The 13,742-nt window shown below is 43.5% G+C and overlaps 1 protein-coding gene across 4 annotated transcripts in view; it reads right to left on the bottom strand.

Moving 5' to 3' along the window:
* MEIG1 (meiosis/spermiogenesis associated 1) overlaps positions 1 to 13,687 on the bottom strand; it is an 18,261-nt gene extending 4,574 nt beyond the window's left edge. Inside the window, exons 1-5 of one of the 4 annotated variants that reach the window (XM_019543658.1) lie at positions 13,594 to 13,687; positions 12,091 to 12,226; positions 8,526 to 8,679; positions 3,723 to 3,883; positions 1,384 to 1,387 (exon numbers count right to left, since the gene is read on the bottom strand). In XM_019543658.1, coding sequence (XP_019399203.1) covers positions 3,755 to 3,883; positions 8,526 to 8,679; positions 12,091 to 12,197 — 390 coding nt within the window. In that variant the 5' untranslated portion in view covers positions 12,198 to 12,226; positions 13,594 to 13,687 and the 3' untranslated portion in view covers positions 1,384 to 1,387; positions 3,723 to 3,754. Of the gene's footprint in view, positions 1 to 1,383; positions 1,388 to 2,574; positions 3,884 to 8,525; positions 8,680 to 12,090; positions 12,227 to 13,113; positions 13,311 to 13,593 lie in introns of those variants that run through there. The other 3 variants (XM_019543659.1, XM_019543662.1, XM_019543661.1) reach the window with 3 other exon arrangements.
* Between the last annotated feature and the right edge of the window lie 55 nt (positions 13,688 to 13,742).

Here is a 13,742-nt window from a genome sequence, read left to right on the forward strand (position 1 = left end):
GGCCAGTCTGCTCCTGACTCCAATGTCCACATCATTAATGAAGATGTTGAACAGTATGGGTCCCAGGACAGAGCCTTGAGGGACCGCACTGGTCACAGGGCACCATGATGAGTGACTGCCATCAATCACAACCCTCTGAGTCCGACCACGAAGCCAATTTCCCAGCCAGCCTAGTCAGGACAAAGTCAGGTTGTATTTTGTTATAGCCCTGGGGCTCATATTTTGGTTGTTTATAAACCGGTGGACCGGGCTGAGGCTACTGGGGGAGGAGGTCTCATTGGGGATCCACTACAGTGTGGAGACCCCTGGTGCCAGGGGGGTGCAGAGACAATGGGGCTGTGGAGAGCTCAGCATCAGGGGGCGCAGAGATGACAGGGCTGCGGAGAGCCTGGCGATGACAGGAGGCCGAGCTAGACTTGGGCTTCTGAGGGACAACGTTTGAATGCCATCTGTGAGGCTTGGGGTATGGTAAAGGGATAGTTTTAGAGCCACGCATCTAGCCCATAAGGCTGAGGGTGTCCCGTGAGGCATCCATTTTGAGCAAGTTCAGCACGGTCCATCAGGACCGTGTTGAAACACAGACTTGAAGGCAGCCTCACTATTTATTATAATTACCAGCAAGACGTGGCAGATGAGGAAAAAGGTGCCCATTGGGCAAGACTGGCATGGTCGCGGAGCCCTAGGGATGTCACGGCCAGTGCTGGGGACCCCATCCCATGACACCTAGCATCTCTGAATCTATGACTCTAAATCACTGCTGTCTTCATTTGGCTAATCTGAAAGATCCAAACTCGTTTAAGTCTCCTCTCATCTGATAGGCTCTCTGTTCCCTTGATCACATGGCAGGTCATTTCTGCAGCTGTTTGAAGTTCCAGGTACCCCAGGTTCTAGATGTTCAATTTCTTCTTTCTTAAGCATAAGTGACTAGAACTATACACATTATTCTACATGAGGTCTTACTTCAGAATGACACACTATGTTCTTGGTAAAACTCCAGACACAATATGACTAGCAGTGAGGTAGATTTATTTTGGCTGAAACATCACTAACAATTCTTAAATGGGAAAAAATTATAGAACCTTTACTTTGTACTTGTTGGTGTCTGGTGGCGAAATGACCATAAAGTTTATCTGTAAGCAGACAGAAATTAGAGCACATGGAATTTAAGAAATCTGACCTTGTTAAGGCTATGGCATAAGAGAATATAGACACTAAGAGTCAAATCCTCTGAGGTCAATGGCTATAACACCTATTGATTTCATTAAGGCCAGAATTTCAGTCCTTCGCTTTATTCAGTGGACCACTGCTATAACTATAATACATCTCAGTTGAGTCATGTGGTTATGTAGGAACTGGACAATAACTGGGATGTAGACATATTACCACACTGTGCTACAGTCCATGTGGGTTTGCAGTCCATATTTTGCCTTGTAAACCGAGTACATGTTATACAGTGTAACTAAGAAACCAACATGAATCCTCATGATGTCATTTTGACAGTCATTTTTAAGCACAGAGTGGCAAGGGGTAAAAGAGAGACTATTATTTGACTTACATCTAGTAACCTACGTGAGTTATTCTACATGTACTGGAGTTTACCTTTTTTCGTGCACAGAAACCCAACAAAGCAAGAAAGCTGCAAAAATAAATGAATGAATAAATAAACAAAATTAACTGGAAGAGCAAACATGGCACTTAGAACCTTGAGGTCTCAGAACTATCAGCAAGTTGAACATCCTTAATCTGTATTTCTACTGATACATACGTTCTTCAAAAAGATACAGAATTATAGAAAGGTACTTCATTTTTAAAACAGAGTTCTTAAATTTCAGGATAAGAGACAGATGCCTTTGCTACTGTACTTCAAAGACCATCCCTCAGCGGACACACAATTTTTTTCTGCTGAGAAGTGGCAGTGCTTAGATCCGGAAAAATATTAATCTGCTGCTCTTGTAAATGCATTTCCTTCCTTTTGGCTGCAATCATAACCTCATCTTTCAGATACTGAGACCAATGTTACATGCTGGACTACCAGAGAAATATTTCACATTGACTATCATTATTTCCTTAGAGTGATTATATAATTATCCTGATTACAGTAATTGTGTAACAACTTCCAACTCACTCATTTTAAAAGATAAAGATTTTAAAGTTTAAGGTAAGTCTTTTGAGTGTAACATTCATTTCCATTGACATAACTTAATCTTTTCCACTACATCCTACTCTGTAAAGGCTTCTGAAAGCCTTCCAGTGGTATACTAAGTAACATAACTAATTTGACTTTAGACTGGGATTTTCAAAAGAGTCTAAAGGAATTAGGCACCCAATTCCCAGTGAGATTAAAGCCCACGTCTCATGGCTTTAATACTGTCCATGTCTAATTAGATTTTTAATCTGCAAATCCCTTGTTCTGCATCTGAACTGGCCAATACTAAGTGAAGTCAAAACATGCAATTCTGTACATGGGCAAATAATTCCTTCCTGATCCCCTAATACAATTATCATATCCCCAAAGCATGCTATTTGAGAACACTTTTTTTTTTTATCTTGCAGAAGGGATGGGACACAACACAATTTGTTATTAATGGCAATAAATACACAGTCCTTTTTATTTGAGGAGATGGCTAGTTGCAATAGTCATTTCTACAGGAAAACAAAGATTTTGCGTGTCTTAAATGCATTATCCTTGAGTATCAATGAGTTTTGTTTGTTCTTGAGTTATACAATTGATAAAAAGGGAATTGATTTTTGCTGATATTCTTTCTGCCTATTCCACTCATTCCACCAAGTGTTTAACTCCTCCAAATTCTCTTTAATTTTGCTATCAAAAATAAGCAAATGTAAATAAGCAAGACTACTTCCTATTCTGAGTCATTAATATATTTATCACATAACACAGAGCCGCAGGATAGCTAATACTGTTCTAAGCAAAAGATATTTATTATGTTTGTTTTCCATCATATTATTCAGGTTTTAGTCAACATCACTGCTTTGACCCCTACTCTATAGTCACTCAATTACCTTTAACAAATTCTAATCCACATTCTGACACTGGCTGCCTGATCACTTCAAGGAAGTTACTTTGTCTTTTTGTCTCAATTTTCCAACTCACTGTAATACTTAACTATCACAAAAAGCTCTGGTTAGGATTATTCAACCAGTTTCCATAACATATTACATCTGTAAAGCACTAAATAATGACTAGTTCCAAGGGAGGTGGTGCTTTCCCCTACCTTGGAGATGTTCAAGAAGAGATTAGACAGGCACCTAGCTGGGATTATTTAACCCCAGTGCTCTTTCCTGCATAGAGCAGGTGATCGAATGCAATGATCTACAAGGTCCCTTTGACCCCAGAAATCTATGACTATTGTGTCTAACAATGGACCTCATCAAAAACACTGTAAAACTAAGTAAATTATGTCAAATGGTTAGTTGATAGTTAGTATGTTAATAATTTTTTAAACTTCTAACCAGGAAGAGTGCTCATAAAACAACCATAAATTATCCTAGAACTAAGATGAAGTCCATTTCTCTGTAATTTCTATAATTCTCCGTAATTTCTTCATCTTTCTTTCTTCAAGGTACAACACTATTACTATTCCTTCCCTCCGCCCAAAAAACTCCAAAACCTGTTCACCTATCTTTAAAATCAAGGGCAGATTAAGAAGACCTTGTTTGCTTACATTTCTTAAACATCAAATAGATTAAAACAGTGTATTTACCACAGATTAGACGGTGTAGGTAGGATAACAAACTAATAAGCATAAACTTTCACTTTATGGACTTCTTTGTCATCACATTCTCTTTGCCTGTTGTAATAATAGAAGGTATTGTCCCTTCTCTGAAGTTTCTTCACAAATCCTGTTTCTGGCCAACGATCCACCTGAGAATGCAATAAAAATATTCGTCCATCTACTGAACATAAGAAATAATATCTGTTTAGTGCATTTAACAGAAGGACATGTTTGCATGAACTGCATTTGGCAAATATTTGGTTTAAAAATAATGAGTGCATCCTTTGCTTATAGGTTAAAGAACATAAAATATCAGAAAACAGGTTATGGCCAAAGTACTACATCCCCTACTACATTCCCTATTAGAAGAGTTTCTAGAGAATGATCCAAAAATGCTGTAGCATAACACATGCTATAGCACTTAAGTCATTTAAAATGAGAATGCACAAAGGTGCTAGCAACTATGCTATAGGAAATAACCTTTCACTGGTAGTGAAGGACATTAGAAATGACCTAAAATGACTTTTTCATCTCTAATATCTAATACCTACAATTCCCCTTGATTAGTGAAAGGATGCTAGCATTTTCTTCTTTGCCGTACTGAAGAGAATCAGTCCTTCAGTAGTGTGAATAGCTGAAAGATATCAGTTGTTTGAAAGAATGATGCTTATGTAATGGGTTCTTCAACACTTATCAAACCACGGAAAAGAGACATATCACGAGTTTCTTTGGAGCTGTTAAAGGAACAAACATCAGAGCTTTTAAACAAACGAGCCATAAATAAAGTCATGGCAATTAGTGTCAGTGCAATCTTGCAAGGCACTAACACACTTAGATCCCATTGATTTCAGCTCAGTACTTCACAAGAAACTCATTAAGCTATAAAAGTTCAAACATTCCATGCTTTAGTTCAAAGAGTTTTGGGGAACTTACATGATCTTAGCTAAGCATCTGTAACATGGACACCAGGGGTATTTCTTGTTATCTATGAGCCCATAATGTCCATTCCTTCTACCCCATGTCTGGCAGTCACTGGGGAGAGACACTAGAGATTCTAATGAGACTATCTTAGAAACAGCAGCTTTATAATTTAACTGCATATTTAGGGACGTTTTTACATTTGATCCAACAGTGGAGGTGGGTGCTTTAATTAAAGCAGCTCCAAGAGCCACTCTAATTAAAGAGCCTACAACATCTCATGTATCAGTGTCCTCGCATTTCAAATGAGCTTTAGTTAAAGTGCCCTACCATCATTTCGAAGCTTGGGGACGGATACACAAGATGCAGCGGCTGCCAGAAGCACACTATTAGCACCCTCCGGCAGACTCAATTAACCAAGTCTGGTGCGATGCCCTGTAATTACAGCATGTTGGAGCAGCCTTCCCCACATGTCTAATGTTCAGTTGAAATAAGTGCTTAGATAATTTTTCTAAAGGTAAACCCCATTGTATTCACTGTATGTTCACACTTGCATTTTGTGGTCTCTGTAATATAGCATAAGGGAGCCATACTAAAATATGAACAGTCAAAAAAAGAACTGACATTAGTTCCAAGGAAGTCTGATCGATTTTCTGACTTTGGAAATGGTGTTGTTAGCATGTCCTTCCTTCCCAGTGTCCTGCCACTGGAACTGTGGTTTTTTTGTCTTGTAGTGTAATGGTCGTGTTATGTAATGTAACGTATTATGTGAACTGCAAATGTGATATGAATGTGTAACGGAAGGGGAGCAACCCTGCAGAGCCCTGCTGGCTGTGATTCTGGACTACAAATCCCAGAGACATCAAGAAGCAGGAAGAGGAAGTGAAGAGCCACTCTGCAGAGTCCTGCTGCTGCTGTGATTCTGGACTGCAAATCCCAGTGAACTTGGGGGAGCAGGAAAAGGAAATGACCACACAGTTCCAGGCTAGCCAAGTGTCAGGCAGCTGAAGTTGAATGGACAGAGCTGAGAATGATTGGCACAAAAGGGAAGCCTTGGCACAACACGATGAACTACAGACTGATTGCATGTGACCTCCGACTTAAGATACCTGTACAGAGTGACTCTGGACTAAAGACTGGTTTTGGGGACACCTCTGGATATAGGGAAAGGAACTTGATGTGCTTAAAATACGTATTCCAGTGGTACTGACTACTACGTGTTACTTGTCTTTTAGGTATGCTGTTATACACTGAATGGCTATTTACCTCTATTTGTCCCTCACCTTTGGCCCACGGGCTTGTGACCCTAATCCCTAGGACTTTCTAGCCAAAACTGAGAAAACCTCTTGTTGGATGTGGTAATTGTTTTGATACTGCAGGCATTTGCTACAGTAGTTTGTGCCTGTATCAGATCTGTTTTGTTTTATTTTATTAGTGATTAGTGATCCTGTCATGCTAATAAAAGTATCTACCTAGACTTTTATAGAGATATTGAAGCATATATACTATGAGGAACTGTATGAGATAGGTGATTAATGATGCTATTCATAGCCTAGCACCAGTAGGTTGTTAATCTTAACACCCAACTAGGGTTGCCATAATCTCGAGTGGGCATCCAACGGAGGTGGTGCTCACCTCTACCTTGGGGCTTTTCAAGAGAAGACTGGACAAGCACCCCAGCGCTCTGACCCCAGCGCTCTTTCCTGCCCAGGGCAGGGGGTCAGACTTAATGATCTACTGAGGTCCCTTCTGATCCTAACATCTTTGAATCTATGAAACTTACATCTTACATTTGAGGGTTATTCACCGGCTTATTTCAGGGCTGTCCAACTGGTGACCTGCAGGCTGCATGTGGCCCCCAAAGGGTTACAGTGCATCCTGCAGGCTTTCTTCCAGCTACCTCTTCCCCTCATTGAACTGGCTGCAACAGAAGACAGGGGATCCAGGTTCCACTTCCTGCCCCTGCCCTAGGGGGCAAGGCAATGGAATATGGCACAGCCTGCACTACCGGAGGAACCTGCAGCCCAGTGGTGCAGCAGAGAAACTCACAGATACAGACCTAAAGGGGAGTCAAAGCACAAGGCAGGCAATTCAGCAGGAGGCAGACATGAGGAGCAGCAGTGGGGAGGGGTGTGCTGTGCAGCAGAGGGAGCAGCAGTGGCAATGTGCGTAGTGGAAAGGAGGGTGCAAGGAAAAGCACTGGGGGCACGCAGTGCAGCGAGGGAACACATGGTGCAGCAGGAAGGCACAGGGAGCAGCAGAGTGGGAAGACCGGCAGTGGCAGGGTGCACAGTACAGCAAGTGGGGCAGGAAGAGCAGCAGCAGAAGGACATATAGTGCAGCAGAGAGGGGAAAGCAGCAGCAGAAGGGCGCACAGTGCAGCGGGGAGCACCCAGTGCAGTAGGGGGCAGGGAGAGCAGCAGCAGGGAAGGCACTGACAGGTAACAAAGTATCAAGGTGCTTCCTGCAGCAGGGTGAGGGATCATGCAGCCCCAGCCCCTTGGAAGTTAGACAGACCTGGCTTATTTGGTATGCACAGGACTTTTCTAACTTAAATGAAGTGACATTCAACCTAATCAGCTCTGCAGGCCAGGTAAGTGGCGTGGAGCTGGTCTTCACACTGAAACTGGAATTCTTGGTCAGTATGCAGACGTGCAATCCTGAATAACAGATCTGGCCACGCCTCCACACACCACCACTGACTTGACCCCACACACCAGCCTGACTCTATATACCAGATCCAAGCATGTGCTAACCCAACCCTGAGCACTGCATTCAGCCATGTACCAGCCTGACTCCACGTACTGGATCCGGGCGTATGTGAGCCTGAACCTACATACTAGATCCAGTTGTGCACTGGCCCCACACTGTGGAGTGAGGATTTGATTTTCTACCCATTTGCTCACCTCTGACTCACAGACCAAATCTGGCCAATGGAGTCTGTGGGGCTCCTCACAAGTCCGAAAATTTGGAAGCCAGGGTGTGGCAAGTAATGCTGCCATGCTTCCATGCTGCCAAATGTCCAGGCCTGTGGACAGCCTACCCCACAGGCCAGATGACATGGCTCCATTAGTCAGATTTGGCCTGCAAGCCATCACTGACTTAAATGGGTAGAAAAATCAAGTCCTCAATGGCCCCAGCAAGCAGCTGCATTACCACCACCTCCATGCAAACTGCTCTACCCCACTCCTGCTTCAACAGAGCCCAAGACCTGATTACATCTAAGGTCTGATTCTGTTCTTACACCGTTCAGTAGTAAAACTGCCACTGATTCAATGGTACAGGATTCAATCTATGGAATCTAAAGCAACTTTCCATTCTCAAAAAGCAAATCTACCCCACTGGGTCTGTAGTGGGAGGAAGATGACAGAGAGCTGCCCATATTATACCTTTTATCAGCACAAAGTTCTTTTTGAATGTTCTTTTCTAGGCATGTAACTGAGGAACAGGCAGCACACTGCAGGTTGAAAACAGCTTCAATGACAAGTGTAATTAATTAGAGTGAAAAAGCTGTTCTGAACTTCTGAATCTACTTAAAACTTACAAGTTATATTAGAACAGAACTAAGAATAATGAAAAGCAATACAAGGTGTTCCTCTATGTTTATTTTGGTATTCTGTATTTCAGGAATACAAACTTAATTATTACAATACATACTCCTTGCAAAACTGTAAATCTTAGGCTGTGGAGATCACTTGAACAGGGATTATGGGGACATCTGCAAAGATGCCTGTGGAGTCAAACTGATAAGAAATGGATACTGCAGCATGTGAATAGAGTTTGATTATTTTGTATTTGGTATTTAATTGGCTATGGGAATTTAACTGGCAAGTGAATTTGGACTGTTATTAAACTGAAAATAATGAATCTTACCATATCAACATGCTTCACTTGTTTATATTCAATTTCATCTCTGTATCCAGCTTGCTGAAATCTGTATAGATTTTCTACTTCATCTGACCACTTTTTGGCACGCTCCATACATTTTGGTTTGATGTCAGCTCCAGCCATTCCACCAGATGGTTTGCTGAAATTGTTTTAAAAAATAATAAATATAAAAATTGGAACAAGGAACATTATTGAGATTCTATAATCAGAATGCGTAAAACATGCTAAATAAGTTACAGACAGTGTAAAAAATAATCTCTCACTGCCAACCACTGGAGTAAAAACTGGCATTTTGGAAGTGGGCAGAATCATATTACCAGTATATGAAACATCCTACCAACTGCCAACGCTGACTTAGTGCAGAGTCACTTGGATGGACTGGATGCATTTAAGTTGGCAGGCCCGGATGAGCTGCGTCTGAGAGTACTGAAGGAATTGGCCGATGTCACAGTAGAACCACTGGCACGGTGATTTCAGTATGCATGGTGCTTGGGTCAGGTCCAGGAAGACTGGAAAAGGGCCAATGTGGTCCCTATTTACAAGAAGGGGAGGAAGGAGGATCTGAGTAATTATAGGCCAGTCAGTTTTCGCCTCCATCCTTGGAAAAGTCTTTGAAAAGATTATTAAAGTTCATATTTGTGGGAGTCCAGAGGGAAAAATAATGCAGCAGGGCAACCAGCATAGATTCATAGCAGGTAGATAATGCCTGACTAATCTAGTTTCGTTTTAGAACCAGATCACAAAACACTTAGATGCAGGAGTAGAGGTGGATATGGTTTTCTTGGATTTTAGGAAGGCCTTCGATCCAATATCTCATCCCTTTCTCATAAATAAAGAGGCTGTGACTTAGATGTTTACACAGTCCTGGTGGGAGGCAAATTGGGGATTGCACCCAGAGAGTGGCAGTAGACGGGTCGGTATCGACCTGGAAGGATATGGGCAGTGGGATCCTGCAGGGCTCGGTCCTTGGACCTGTACTCTTCAATGTCTTCATCAGTGACTTGGATGTGGGCGTAAGTGTACTCTGTCCAAGTTTGTGGATGATGCTAAATTGTGGGGTAAAGTGCACACTCTGGAGGGTAGGGAACAATTGCAGGCATACCAGGACAGGTTGGAAAAGTGGGCAGAACACAACAGGATGCAGTACAACATGGACAAATGCAGAGCACTGCACCTAGGGCATAAAATTATCCAGCACACCTAATGGCTGGGAAGTGACCCTCTCAGCAGCACAGAAGCAGAAAGAGATCTTGGAGTCCTAGTGGACTCCAAGATGAACATGTGTTGTGAGTGTGACAAAATCATCAGCAAAGCTAACTGCCCTTTATCATACATCAGCAGATGCATGATGACTAGAACCAAGGAGGTGATACTTCCCCTCTACGTGGCACTGGCGCTGTACTTTAAGAAAGATGTGGATAGCCTAGAGAGGGCCAGAGGAGGGCCACTCGTAGTTAAGGGTTTACAGGCCAAGCCCTATGAGGAGAGACTAAGGGACCTGGACCTCTTCAGCCTCAGCAAGAGAAGGCTGAGAGGTGATCTTGTGGCCGCCTACAAATTCATTAGGGGGGCACACCAAGGTATCGGAGATACTCTGTTCACCAGGGCACCTTTTGGGATAACAACGAACAATGGTCACAGACTGACCAAGAGCAGATTTAGCCTAGATATCAGGAAAAACTTCCTCACGGTAAGGGTGGCCGAAATTTGGAATAGGCTTCCAAGGGAGGTGGTGCTCTCCCCTACCTTGGGGGTCTTTAAGAGAAGGCTGGAACTCTTTCCTGCTCAGGCAGGGGGTCGGATGCAATGATCTGTTGAGGTCCCTTCTGACCCTAGCATCTATGAATCTATGAATGAAAGAATGTCTTCCTCAACTTTCCAGGAATATAAACTATTATCATGCCAGTCCACTTTACATTCATATTACTAATGTCATGGCACCCTAGAATTCCACCTGCCCAAATTAAACACAGTGTTTACTCCAGTGAAGTTGTATCAAGGATGACTATGACCTATATTTCAGAATCTAGAATGGGTTTAAAATGCAACAGGAACTAATTTCAATTCATTGTTCATATCAGTGTATCAGTCTTTTTAGATCTATCTTATTCTACTGCTAAGCAGCACCTTTTATTTAACTAAAAAGAGAAGTCCTGCAAATTCCATAGCATCTGACAGATTTCATTGTTCTGTGGGCCAAACTTCAATGGCACTAGGCTGCAGCTCAGCCTAGGGTTTGCTGTATTTCCTAGAATCTAAGCTGTTGTTTAAGAAATAAAAGATTTTTTGCTGAGGAAGGTTCTACATTTCTTTGCTTTTATTTTCAAAACACGCTTCAAAATCTTAAATACAGACTAAACACCTTATTCAGCAAGATGCCACAGTACTAACACGAAAAAAAGTTCAGTGTAGAAGTCCTGTCAAAAGCAGAAATGCCGGTCACAGTCAAAATACATGGAGATTAGAAAATCCAAACTACTGCATTTGATACTTGGAAAAGTCCCTAGAAATTCCTGCAGCCCTAGGAAACAACAATTTGGGAGTGGTAGAAATCTACATCTTTGGCATAATAACTTTTGTTACAGGCAGCTTTTGTTACATAACAACTAGTTTGTAACAGTCTGAGAGAGGATCTAGTGGCCTGTTACAAACTAGTCAGAGGAGACCAGCAGGCATTCGGGGAGTCCCTGTTCCCCCCAGCACTAATGGTCACAAGCTGGCAGAGAGTAGATTCAGACTAGACAACAGGAGGCGCTACTTCATTGTCAGGGCAGCTAGGATCTGGAAATAACTTCCAAGGGAAGTGGTGCTGGCTCCTACCCTGGGGGTCTTTAAAAGGAGGCTGGATGAACACCTTGCTGGGGTCATTTGACCCCAGTACTTTTTCCTGCCACGACAGGGGGTTGGACTTGATGATCTGCTCAGGTCCCTTCCAACCCTACTATGAAACTTTATAAGCTTTTTAGGCAAACAAGGATAAAGGGTCTTTAACTCATACTGCATGAGGTTTACCAAAGGTCTGTACAAAAAAGGATAGATACCAGGTCCTCTTCTATAGCTGCTGCCCTGTTTTAGTAGTAGTTCAGCGCTCCACATTCTTCCTAACTTGGGTTTTGCAAGTAGTGGTTCTCTTATATACAAACTGGCAAGGACTACAGAGGTTATTTTCCCTTTCCACCATGCAACAGCACAACACAATTTAACATATTCAGCATATATTAGTAGCACTATTTTGAAAAGATTGTTCTGCCTGTATATTTGTAGGTTCCCATATGGGAAACATACGGCTGAATTAGGCCAGTGGTTCTCAACCTTAGGCACCAGACACCTCTTCATTGACTCAAGATGCTCTTCAGAAAATGCCAGCTATTTGTTTTCACTCATTTTTAACCACAGGAAAATAATAAGAGCAATTTTTCTGTTGCAGAGACCTCAGAAAGACCAGAAGAGGTCAGCATGTTTTGAACACAAATAGTGATTCTTATTTGAAATCTCTGGGTTTATCTTAGGAATTGTGTTTGCACATCTAACTGTGCTTATGACTACTTACATGTCACTAGAGTTAACCGGCTCGCCACTGCTGGAGGTCCTGGCCTCATTTGGCAAATATGCTGGTCCAGTGCAGCTGGATAGACATGGCACATTTTGGTTATCCATGAATTCACGTGGATTTTCCAGAAAAGCTCCTGCCAGAATGCACACAAAACAAGAGCACAGACATAATGGGCCCATTCAGTGTATACAAATAAAAACCCAAGCCTCTTGAAAATCAGGTTTTAGTATTATGATTGACATGACTGGCGATGTACGTGCCATTTGTATCATCCAGGTTCTCTAGCAGTCCTGGGCCAGGATCCTAAAGCAAGAGACAGCTGATGGAGGCAGAAAGAATGGAGAGAAGACAATGACAAGAAGACAGCCCCTATCCAGCAGGCTGGGCAGCGGGACCTCATGGTGCTGTTTGCTGTGGATTATTTCATTGTTCATGATTTCCCTGAAGCAGTCAATATAGCAGTCAAGGTTTGAATTAAGTCCACTGTGAGGTGTCTAATCTGATTTTGGGGTGGTTTTTTTTAAATGAATCCCTTTCCCCCTCACCTGTCTCACACCTATCCTCTCCTGTGGTCTCTGATCCTCACTGCCCCATTCGCATTTTCACAGACCTCCATTTTCTGTTTCACAAAACATCAGGAGACTCTCCCCGGGCCTGAAGAAGGGTGTTTGTGCCCGAAAGCTCGCAAAAAACAATTTTTCCAACTACTGAGATGGTCTAATAAAAGACATCACCTCTACCCAAAGCCCCTTGCATGGCTACACACTCATTTCCGGCAGCTCCTGAAACGCCAACCCCCACACTGCACCCACAGCGCCTCCAGCTACATCCACAAGCCTTGGGGTGTCTCCGAGTCACGCGGCTCCGGGGGCAGGCGTGTCCCTGACCCATGTGCCCGGCTCCTGGGCCTTGTCAGCGTGGCTGCTCCCCACAGGCGAGTCCAGCACCGCCAGGTCTTAAATAAGACATAGTTGTATCGGACACTCAAATACAATCCTATTTGCTGAAAAATGAACATACACTAAAAAAAAAATTAGGCAAACACATGTGCAAATAAGTTGTCTTCCAATGTCCTTTACACCGCTCGCTATCCCTCGGCATTGAGCGCGCGAGATTCGAGTCCTCCAAGTCGACACACTTCTTCATTTCGAGGCCAGCCACCGTAAGAAAACACCGCCAGCGAAGCCGAATGTCTGTTCCAAGTCTCCAAGAGTGATTTGGGGTTTGCCGCATCCATCAGCTGCCTCAGAAATGACCCGCGTTTTACGATTATCCACCCTCCGTCATGCAACAACACCAATACCGCAAATACTGTATACCCTGATAAGCCGCACAACCGCGGTCCTCCAGCATCCCAGAATGCCGTGTTCCTCCCACCCGCCCGTGGACAGGCTGTCCTCTACATTGCCAGAAACTTTGCAGGGAAGGCGCAGGGTATAGTAGTGGCAGGGGGGGGGGGGGGCTCTGTGGGGAGGGGGGGGCGGGGCCCGGGCCACTCACCCCATGCGGTCCTCGCGCCGCGGCCGTTTGCGGTCGCCTAGCAACCGGGGGGGAGGGCGAGGGCCAACCAGCAACGAGCAGGGGGAGCGGGGGAGGAGTCACGCGCCCAATGGGAGGAAAGGACCCGCCCGTGCGGCTGACGCACGGCA

Source organism: Crocodylus porosus, unplaced genomic scaffold, assembly GCF_001723895.1.
Source record: "Crocodylus porosus isolate Cpor-Errol unplaced genomic scaffold, CroPor_comp1, whole genome shotgun sequence".
NCBI classification, from domain to species: Eukaryota; Metazoa; Chordata; order Crocodylia; family Crocodylidae; genus Crocodylus; species Crocodylus porosus.